Below are 11,262 nucleotides of genomic sequence, written 5' to 3' on the forward strand. Positions count from 1 at the left end.
ATACGCCGTCGTAGTACATGCTGGGTAGCGTGTTGTGCCACGCACGGCCGGTAGAGATTGCTTGCTACCTATCTACCATATTGTTTGAGAATACTTGTACGTTGCGCATTCAGGCATGATATGACAGAATACGTTGGATCTAAACCAAGTTTATTTCTTATTTTACTCTTGCTAAACAAAATCCAACCAAGGGCTAAAGAAACTTGGTTAATTTCCAAGCACTAGTGGGGATGCAACGTTAGGGTTCATCTTCATCAGTATGCATCAACTGTAAGTAATAAATATTTTATGGCTTGACTAACGCAACATATTTCTGTTGTGTGCATAACTATGCGTAAAACCTATGCCTATTTCTTGCAAGAGTCATTCTATTCATACTTGATCCATACACAGTAATCATTGCCACATCATATGACATAATAATTAGCAACAAATTAATAATAATTAAAGACAAATTTGCACATTTTAAGAAATTATTGCATAAACATTTATATTATTAAAAACTTTGTCTGGTATATATAGAAATATTTTCTGACAACTTTATCTTCATTTACGGCCAAATTGTTTTTAGTATTTGCCCCTCACTCTAAGTGTGCTACTGCTGTTGTAACTAGACATGACAATATCTAACCCAACAAGTTTTGAGAGGCTCGCAATAAAAACAATGACGAAATACGATACGTGATTTGCAGAACATAACACTTATAGTGTGCATTGGTTTTGTTGTTTATAGCTGTTTAGTTTTAGTATTACAGTGAACTCTTTAAAAATAAAGTGATACGAGTACCATGTATCAGTCAATCGACATATGATGTAGGTTACATCACACGAAACCTCATTTTCATGGTAACCTTTTTTTAATCAAATGAATTATTGTAGAAAGATACAGTCTCGGATCAACATCAGATTGCAAGTCAGATTGATTTTTTTAGAATCGGAACCAACTAAGTTACAATGAAAATGTTATGTCCAAACGTGACCTTGATTAACAGAATTGACTGTTACGCATAATCTCTTGTCGTTGACTATACGACCCGGTTATACCCATAACGTAATTTGGCAGCGCATATTTTCATAAGATCATTGTCGATATTGGATAATTTCTCAGTTTGTGAACGTTTATGTCGGTTTTCAGCAGCATTTGTTTGTAAGATTTTCTTTTATCGTTTATTATATGGGTATAAACTGTTTAATTACACGGAGTCAATAATTTAATAGATAGATCTTTGAAAATTTTGGCTTTTCTGGTTGTTGTTGTTGTTGTTAATGTTAATTAATTATTAAATATTGATTATGACAGATAATTACTTCATTAAATTTTGTGGAAGTTTGCTCGTTATCAAACAATAGTTCTATACATCACCCGCTATATTAGCAAACAACTGAATCAAGGAATTTTCAGTACGTTTTGCTTATTTCCACTATTTTCTAGTGCAAAATCCACAGTTGTTACATTAAAATACACCTGCACTTTATTTAAAGGAGTTGTATTAGCCACTCCCTGAAATAAGTCGCACATAGTAATTGAAGTGCAAGTCAATATGTGATTATTATGGGGTGATAAAGTCTTTTTACGGCTAACGTCATAACAATATTGTGTGGCGATACATACATGCGATGATTTTAGCTCTTTGTTGCAAGCACAGTCGCAAGCAAGTATAGAAAGTATAACGAAATGCTTTGTTGGTGGTGCAGCAAAGCATTAATTAGATAGAAACTGTAAATTCAGTCCTTTGTTAACATTGGAGGTTGCCCTAATTGCGGCTTTCAATGTCCTCCTCAAACCTTAGTGTGGCCTTTCATACTCGCAGTCTTCGACCACCTTGGACTAAATTAAATGCATACTACCGGATATACGCATATAATCGTTTAATTATTAGAATTTGCAAATATTACGAGCATGTATCTTGGTACAAATTTGTGAACAGTTTATAGACTGTTTGACTACATATTTGAAAAATATAGGTCATATATTTTCTCGAAATATTGTTGTGCATTTTTCCGCACATATGGCTTCCCTCAGCGCAAGAGAAAATTCTTCGTCTAATCCGTCGAAACCGTCGTTGAGATGAAGAAGATGTTGTGGATTTCGAGTTATTTCGAGCAGCTGCGTTTCATTTAAAGGTGCGCCATGTGGGGCTTTGATTGCAACTGCAAAGCTCTGCGTGAGGGTATGGTAAAGAAATAAATAATAGAGCAGTTATATGGTCCTAAAAATGTCAGGGGAAATTATTTAAAAAACTGCGATGCTTTGATGGATTTTAATTAATCAAGTAAATGCAAGTTCACAATCTACTCACTGCAACGCCCTGTGAATGGAGCTGTTTTGTTATAGCTTTCACGTCATCTTGTGATTTTCCATCTGTTATGACTAATAAGACATTCGACACATTGACACTTTCGTCATGCATTTCTTCGAGCTTATCAATCTGTTTTTTTGCATGTTGCAAAGCTTGCGCAGTCATAGTTCCTGTATGCAACACAGAGAAATATTATGAAATTAACTATAACAAATTTAATAGTTTTTATTGTAGTTTAAATGATAAATCATAGATTACTTACTGTTTCATCAGCTTAACTATTATGCTATCATAAAAGAAAGTCATTATACCAACCTTTTAACGAAAAAAAAGGAAAATTGTTTGGTATGATAATTTTTAGTCATAACTTTGAAATATTGTAAAATGTTAATGTCAATTAATGGCCGTCGTTCTGAATATCGATAACGAAAAAGAGCGTAAATAGTTTCAAGCCAATTATATTGATAACATTGAGCAAATTCCTTACAGATTTCATTTAAATATTAACGAAATTAGTTGTATTCCTATATGGTATAGGCCTATATCTGCTGATCTTTTTCCTATAATCCTATATACTCTTATTCACTTATTGGCCTTTTATTCCTATATTGACATAATTACAACTCTGATTTTGCACAGCTAAGCCAATACTCACAATTGACTTTATAACATCATGCACTACACTGAAAATGCTGTACCTAAACTAAACTTGATTTAATCCATCCGAGCCACTCTTGTGCTATCAATTTAACTGCAGTATGATAGCCTCACAAGATAAGTAAGCCTAAATATATACGATATGATGGTTATAATAAAAAATATGGAATTAAAAAAGGAATACATGGCTAGTTTATGTTGTTTTAACTGTTATATATTTTTCTTGCCATCAAATGTGAATTAAACAGTGAAAAAAGAAAAAATAGCATAATTATTTCACATGCAATTGTAAAAACGGCCTTATTTGAAAGCATATCAACAGCAGGACCGTCACGGAGACCTTCTGGAAGGTACTTAATAGACCTATATACTGATAATAATAGTTTACCTCGGCCGTTGTAAGGAATTTTGTCAAATGATCCGCGTAAGTTTATTTTGTCTTCCGGTGAAGTAATGAAAATTTGGGAAGTTGTGTCTACTTCGCTATTAAATCGAAAGATTGATCCCAACACAGCATCCCGGCCAAAAGTAAAATCACTAAATATTATTGAAAAATTTAGAATCATTGCTAAAACTACAAACGTTGTATGAAAGAGCATGTAGATATAATTAAGCCTATTGAAAAACGTTTTTTCTTGATTCAAAATTATTCATCCTGCAACAGCGTAGCCTACTTGATTAAATCATAAACAAAGTCTTTCATTATATTCCAGTTTTTTTCTCCGATCGATGAAGAAGAATCCATCATTATCACCATGTTCATGACAGCACGAGCCGGACATTGACCTGATAGGGATTTGTGCAAGTGGATGAATAAAAATAGTAAATAAAACTGAACGAAACATTGCCTTAAAACAATAGCATATTTTCCAGATCTGAAAGCTTCAGCTAAGTTTAAAAACATTGGTGTTAAGTAAACCTATAGAACCGGCGTGAAGTTGGTTATCATCAGTTCCTTTTTTAAAACGTGAAGTTGGTTACTGGTTACTTAGTTACTTATTCGCGAAAGGAATAGCTTGTAAAAGCTGTTATTAAAAATAAGATAATAAACGTTAAGATAAATTCAAGTACATCTATACACCAATTTGCTTTAGTTTATTTAAATTTCATATATTTTGTATAAACTGAGTTGGCAACAAATAATTGGAAATTCGCCTTAATAACAATTTTGTAGAATAATTAGTGTCGTTTGTTTGACCCATTGATGGATTCAAAAATTGACCAGTGCAAAGTAGTTATTAAATACGAAGTTTCAATGCTTTTATAATAAACTAATTTGGCTAAATGGCCGCCAATTAGTCAAATGTCAAACTAGTGGAAAATTTTTTGAACTATTGGCATAAATCTCACAAAAATCATTTTATAGTATTTTAATTATTATCAGTTAAGTTAGTCAGAATGTGTACGTATGCAACACGGAACTGGAGTGCTCCACGTCAAATCGTCATAACAAACATTGTGATTAAGACCAGGCGGAAACAACTCATAGCCCTCCTCCACGCAATGAAAACTGCAAGTAGATAATTTGGTGTTTCCAGCCGTGCAGGATATATTTCCATACTGAATGCTCCCTTGATCTGGACATTCAGTATTTACTGTATAATAAAATTCAGAAAATTGTTATTGAATGCTTCTCCCGTCCATTGAAATATGAGTCATGTTGTCAGTTGCTTATCTTTATTAAAGTTACTAAGATTTTGTTTATGGTGATATAATTGATGTGATGGGAAAAATAAGAATCCAGACAATATGATATTCTGGATGATTTAAGAAGTATGTACTGTATAAATATAGAAGACATTAGTATTAGTCTAAGGCTCTAAGCGGAAATAAATGCGTCTATTTACCTTCAAACACTTTTCTGCATCTGGGAGGTTCGTTGACAAAATATGCAGTGTGTGTTTTTGCATTGTAAACGCATTTACTTACCGAGTGTCCAATCAGTTCATACCCTATGAGTATATAAGTGTATTGAACAAGATACGCGGCAACTCTAAAGAGAAGACACTACTATACGAGTATAAACTTTTTTATTATAAATGTACAAACACGTCAACTGCAGGGCCAGTTTTAGGCCGATTTAACCGATTTTTTTGAATTTGGGCCCGGCGCACTTACTCAAGTATGAAATGAAACGATCCTAATTTGCCCTTTTCGTCAAAAAACTTGATTGATCCTTGTAAATCGCGTGGTAAACGAGCAAAATGGCGTTACAAAGCTGTTGTATACGGCGTTTCAAAATTGTATGCCATAAATGGAAAACTTGCTTGCCTGGCTTGTTTAAATAAAGCGAGTAGGCATGGGTTTAACAACATTAATTCAATTGTTTGAAACGTGGTGAAGTAGGATCAGGATGCATCACTTGCAGTAGTTTATTATGTCACTTTAAGAAACGTTCGACTAAATCATCTTTCAACCCATACGGATCAGGTCGGCATCATTGTGACTTAACCATGCGATGTTATTCCACTTTTTTCAGTTATATAAGGAAAATTTCAGTCATACACACTAAACTATAATCGGTATTTCATCACGTAAATTGCAATCTGGCAAAGTTGAGTGGCTTTATGAAATTTCCCGTATGTCTAAATATGAAAATGCATTTCAAGGCCTTTATAAGCAGTTTTTGGGGCAAAAACTCCTCTCCTCAACGCAATCATATAACTAAGGTTCAAGGTTTAGTGTATTATACTACAGCAAGAATAAAATAAAACGCCAATCTTCGTTCATATTCTAATACATGAGGCTAAGCTAAGGGTTTGTGATGTACGGTGCATATTATACCACACAGATGGAAAATAATATATACTTCCTGGTTTGAGAAATCTACTTTGCGAAGCGTTGCGTTACGTGTCGCCTATGCATGACTCCCTGTGTATCGTTATAAATCGTGACGTGAGTTATTCTTTCCTTTATAGCTATTCATTGCGTCACAGTCTACTAAGTTAACCCTAGAACAGTGGTTCTCAAAGTTTTTTTCCGATTCCTCCCTTACCAACCAAAACACCGTCAATTCCTCCCCCCCAAAAAATCACAAAAAATAATTTCCAAAATTTTACACTACCTGAATATTGTCCCTGGATGATGTCTTTTGAAGATTTATCTCAGGAATAAAATTCAAAATTGCAAAAGAACGCTCTTACAAAATAACCAAACAAATTTACAAACAAATCGTTGCTCATTGTTAGTGAGAACCGTGAGCCTCATGTTGAGAAGTTAATAAAGAAAATCGAGGAGAAAAGCGTGTGAGTTTTGCTCGAAGGTCTCCGCAAATATCGTGTGTTCCTCTTTTTTTCATCACTAGCTTACTACCGGTAGCTAGTTCTATAAGTACCGTACTAACAATAAAGAGAAAACAATAGCCATTATGAACCAAACAGACACGTTTATAACGTCAGTCACTGCAGTTAAGGAGCTTGTCCTCGCGCACTATTGTAGACATCTAAGCAACATTTTCGAGAGGATTTTTCTGTTAGAAATAAAATTAAAAAATTAAAGTTTTTTTTCATCTACAGTTTTTCCTCCCCAATTCCTCCGAGAGAAAATTTCCTCCCTGGAATTAAAAATTCCCCCTTTAGTGAGCCAAGTGGCCCGGTTTGAGAAGCACTGCCCTAGAAAGTGGTCGACTTTATTATGTAGCTGTCCCAATGTTCTATCTTGATGTATTCGTTCAATGAAGCTTCAATATAATCAGAATATACAGTTGTCATTGTTGTGTAACCTTTGTAGTGAAGTGGGTAAACCTTACAGGTTAAGGTACCATATACCACTTTTCATTACAGGTTACGTAATTGGGCCCCGCAGTATGTAGCGCCGGCCCTGGTAAACTAACTGTATACTGTATAGTGTATAAGAACTCCAGCTGCCTTCAATATGCACCATGCAATAAATGCGTGAAGTACTATATATTACCGGCCAAACAAGAAAATTTGCAGACAGATCCAATTTTTCCTTCGGGAACCTTGGAGCAAATCTTGGTTCCAAATCGCAAATGAGGTAACTTATGACACCTCTTAGGTCTTCGTCTTGGTGAATGCTTACGTGGGTGTAACTTTTTTTCTAGAATGACATTTATTTAAAGTGGGGAGGAAGTCAAAAAACAAGTTGATCTTATATGAAAGAACACTATTAACTGAACATTTTGGTAAAATATTTTTGAAAAATAATTCATGATTACCTAGTTATCGACAGAAGAAAATCGCAAAAAGTCTCAGTTTTTGGCCTTCATTGTGACGTAGATGAAGGCTCTTGTTATGTCATTCATTAATAAAGTTGCTTGACAACATACTGCTGCTGTTGCTTTCCTTGCGCGGTAGTCCACTGAAGTCGGAAGTGTAGGTCATAGGAGTTTAGCCTATCTCCAATTAGGAGTCTTGTGAAGAACTTAGCAACGTGAAGCATTGTGACTGAATTAATTACGATTGTTTTAAACGTAAAAAATCCTGTAACTCAATCATTTGTGTCCTGCGGCCCGCTAGTCATTTTCACTACAAAAGTATGTACTTCATGTACCCATTTTTCTTGAAATTTAATAGGTTTTGCCGCCCATTCAATTATTTCAAGTGACAATGCGGCCCACTATAATAAAAGGTTGGACATCCCTGCTTTAGAGTTTAGACCGAATAGACTACCCGTCAAACCAGTATAAACGTACTGGTTACCGTGGTTGGGTTACACTGTAGCCGCTACAGGCTGTCACCTATCAATCTATTGGCAGTTAGAGCAATCTATACATCTGGAACAGGTGCATACCGGTTCATGATATATAGTAGGTATTGCTAAATTCATGAATTTTCGTATGTTGTCTGTGATTACCTATGACATCACAAAGTCTTCATGTACGTCACAATTTAGGCCAATTTTGCGATTTTCTTTTGCTTATAATTACGTAACCAAGAATTATTTTTCGATATTATTTTAACAGAATATTCAGTGAGTAGTGTTCTTTCATATAAGATCAACTTGTTTTTGGACTTAACCGTCACTTAGAATAAGCACAAAACGGCTTTCTGCTGCCTTCAGTTAAACGGATCAACTACTTTATCTTATTTTGCCTTACATAAAAAAAAACATTCGTTACACAGTACATTAGCTCACTTTTCCGTCCTCGGCAAGACAAGCCATTTTTGTTATTACATCGATTGAAATTGCAACAACAGCGGCAAACCGAGTTCATTTCTTTAGGATTACATTGAGTTGGTGACCATGCCGGACGAGTGTTCTAAGTAACATATTATCCATAACATGTTTTCCAAAAAATTACGCCTAGACTCTGGAGTGAATAATTTCAAATGCTGAAAATAGAATTTTTGTTTTGACATGCAGCAGGCAATCTTAAATAAGTAAATCAAGTGCAAAATAAAAGCAGTAGCCTATATATATACGTGCTGACTGCCGATTACCTCCATAACCAAGTTTGACTTCACTGACAAAGCGGACTATGCAGCAACTGCATATTGATATGTACAAGTAAGGCAGTTTTTCTAAACTTATCACCGATTTATGTCAAGAATTAAACCACCTTATATTGCTTAACGTCTGCGTTTTGCATTAAGAAAACAAAGACTTTTATTTTGAAATAATTAACAACTAAACAATTGTTCCAAATTCTTATAGACATTCGTCAATTTAATAAATCGATACTTCTAGTAAAGAGTTTCTTTTCACATCATCTAAATTTCAACATATACTCTACATAAGTACATAAATCGCAATATGTAAGCTTTACATGGTGGAAACTATTACCTGAAGGAAGTTATTTTCGCAAGCTTGAGCTTGTTTGCAGCGCTTTGTCACTCGGAGCCCAGCGCTATCTCGCCTTACCTCATTTTGACAAGCCCCCTGATTATATTGCAAAAGAGATCAAAAGAAATATATTGAATTTGAGCTCCTGATGTTTGCATGTATAAGTGTCCAAGGAACTTGTATTGGAAGATCCTGTGGACTAAATTTAAACTTTTATAAAGCTTATAGGTGCAAGTGGGATAGTTATACCTCGTTATCTCTGCAGGTAACCCAACGTCCTTGCCGTTTGCACTCTTGTTTGCTTCGAGCATTTTCACACGTCCAACAAACTAAGCCTGAAATAACAAAGTATGAATTCACATATCTAGTAACTTCCTCTTAATGAAACAAATTTATGAAGAACTCATTTCAAATAATATATATATTTGCATTTTCTCAAAAATCAAAACTTGTACATGAAAAGTATCTCCTACAAAATTACTAAAAACCAAATAGTTAATCTAAAATCGTTCACATCATACTGGTTCATCTTACCATCAGAGACAACAACTAAAAAGCCGGCTGTGATCAGAAAAGCCCAAGCTTTCATTTTTCACTGTATACAATAAAGATTTTCCAGAAGTTAAATTTCCAACTGGCTTGTTTTTGCATTGATACCTATCGTTTTAATCAAACCCTTGCATTTTGTGCACTTGTTAGGATTGTATCCGGAAGCTATAATGAGGGTTGAAGTGCTTCCTTATTATGCAGGTCTGCAATATTTAATCCATTTCAATGGTAATGTTGTTCTTGTATACCTAGTAGTTTCTAGAATTAATAAATCGCCTCGTGCGACTGAAAGATGTGACTGCTTGAATTCAATAAACTACATGTATTGAAATGGTCAATGCGAGTCATATCGAAAGAGATAAGTGCTTATTCATAAAGCGGAAATTTGGTTTAAATGTGTTTACTAGAAATGTAACTTCTGATTCTGCCACTATTCACCACACATGTGATAAACATAATGCAACAAATTTTGAATTGGTCATTCTGTAGACACATGCCTATTTGCAGAAAACTTTCTTAGAAAGTTGTAAGCTAACTACTAGTATGTGTTTACATTAAACTCGTTCATTTATGGAAGTCATGGTTTGCATGGCTAATGGGCATGGCAAAATCAAAATCGATTTGAATTAAATTCGGTTATAACACCTCCACGTGGCGACTTTGTGGTTATTTGGAACATGCATTGCAAACATGACGTCACCATGTGAAATCAACACGCTTGCCGTTTGCCATTTGTATCAACTACCAAGTATGATCGTATAAAATGCTGTAGTCCTTGGCCACTGGTCAGCAAATATTTTTAGTGCACAAATTTCGTAGATGATATCACGTCTGATCGTCCAAGAAGACTAGATTTGGCGGCGGTCAAACAAATTTTGGGTTATTATGTCCCTTTTTTTGTTTTTTTAACTTATTAGCAAGTTCCTAATACCGGTCAAGAGAGTAGCATAAGAGAAAAATGAAAACATATTCTAACAGCACAAGTTCAGAGATCAGTTTGTCGGAATAAACCAACAACAATAAGCTTTACATACAAGGTTTGGTGTGGTAGGCATTGGTATAACTAATCGCTATCATAATCATTGTCCTCCAACTGCAGAAAGTTTTGCACTATTTGACCTTGGCGATGACTCCTCACCGCTCGAGACCACCTAACCGCGCTAACCTTTGTGCAAGTTGCGATTGATATAGCCATTTTTTATATGTTTTTTTTTAATGTTTTTACATTATATGTGGAACTGTTTGTCAGGACCACTGAGCTAGAGTAAACGTCAACAATGCCTTTTCAAAAAGTACAAAGGAGTGGGATATTTGGAGCGAGGAGGAGTCTTTGGTAATAGGCTATATAGACTATCATAGTCTATCATATCATAATGATATTGTAGGTAATTCAGTAATACGTAGGCTATCATAATGCTCACGAACAATTAACTACAGTATGAACATTTCCCCCCCAAAAGATGGGCTAGCCATAGAGTTGTATGGAATAAATTAAAATTTAATACTAACCATAGCAGTAATGAGAAAATGACCTAAGTGAAACATTACGCATATAAAGCTTTCATGAAGGATAAACCCCATATTACATATTAATTATTATTTAAAAGTTGCTTTTGTTGAAGAACCGAAGGTAAATGCACTTGATTACTGTGAAGCCTTAATATCAATAAAATGATTTTACCACGACTTATAATTAATTTTTGCTGATGGTTTGTACGGTTTTTCTTTCCCCGACGCGTCTCCCTGTCATTTGTCGCCACGCGTAAGTTTTGTTGTTTACTGTTTTAATTGCTTTTTTTTTCTTGTCTTTTACGTCACGTTTTTTCAATACTCTTGTTCGAGTAGGAATCAGCTGTTTAATTATCCAACGGAGGATACTATTTTTTTTATTTGTAGTTTATTTTTCTGTTTATGAAGCTTAGTTTTTATAATTTTCGGTTATGATCGTGTTTTATGTTTTTTCATTTATTCCTACAGACTGATGATGCCTAGCCTATAAGTTATAGGTAAA

At 34.6% G+C, this 11,262-nt stretch overlaps 1 protein-coding gene across 3 annotated transcripts; it reads right to left on the reverse strand.

Moving 5' to 3' along the window:
* Positions 1-1,852: 1,852 nt before the first annotated feature.
* On the reverse strand, positions 1,853-9,439 carry LOC143462032 (collagen alpha-1(XII) chain-like). 3 transcript variants are annotated; one of them, XM_076960032.1, is made up of 11 exons: positions 9,237-9,439; positions 8,952-9,037; positions 8,703-8,798; positions 8,055-8,178; positions 6,870-7,016; positions 4,805-4,909; positions 4,364-4,552; positions 3,632-3,743; positions 3,346-3,494; positions 2,301-2,470; positions 1,853-2,161 (listed from the first exon to the last, which is right to left on the reverse strand). In XM_076960032.1, exons 1-11 carry the CDS (start codon positions 9,289-9,291, stop codon positions 1,967-1,969), a joined length of 1,428 nt encoding a protein of 475 aa, XP_076816147.1. In that variant the 5' UTR covers positions 9,292-9,439; the 3' UTR covers positions 1,853-1,966. The 3 variants fall into 3 exon arrangements, with proteins under 3 accessions (XP_076816147.1, XP_076816148.1, XP_076816149.1); XM_076960033.1 differs by having other exon boundaries at positions 8,055-8,251; positions 8,703-9,037; positions 9,237-9,300; XM_076960034.1 differs by lacking the exon at positions 9,237-9,439 and having other exon boundaries at positions 8,055-8,901; positions 8,952-9,011.
* Between the last annotated feature and the right edge of the window lie 1,823 nt (positions 9,440-11,262).

This window comes from Clavelina lepadiformis, chromosome 6, assembly GCF_947623445.1.
Source record: "Clavelina lepadiformis chromosome 6, kaClaLepa1.1, whole genome shotgun sequence".
Lineage (NCBI taxonomy): Eukaryota > Metazoa > Chordata > Ascidiacea > Aplousobranchia > Clavelinidae > Clavelina > Clavelina lepadiformis.

Excerpts from the sequence above, each read along its gene's own strand:
- LOC143462032 (XM_076960032.1), bottom strand. The coding sequence starts at position 9,291 with ATGAAAGCTTGGGCTTTTCTGATCACAGCCGGCTTTTTAGTTGTTGTC. Across the intron at positions 8,799-8,951 it reads TTACCTGCAGAGATAACGAG|GGGGCTTGTCAAAATGAGGT; the intron begins GTATAACTATCC and ends CAATATAATCAG. Across the intron at positions 8,179-8,702 it reads GCGAAAATAACTTCCTTCAG|AACACTCGTCCGGCATGGTC; the intron begins GTAATAGTTTCC and ends TATGTTACTTAG.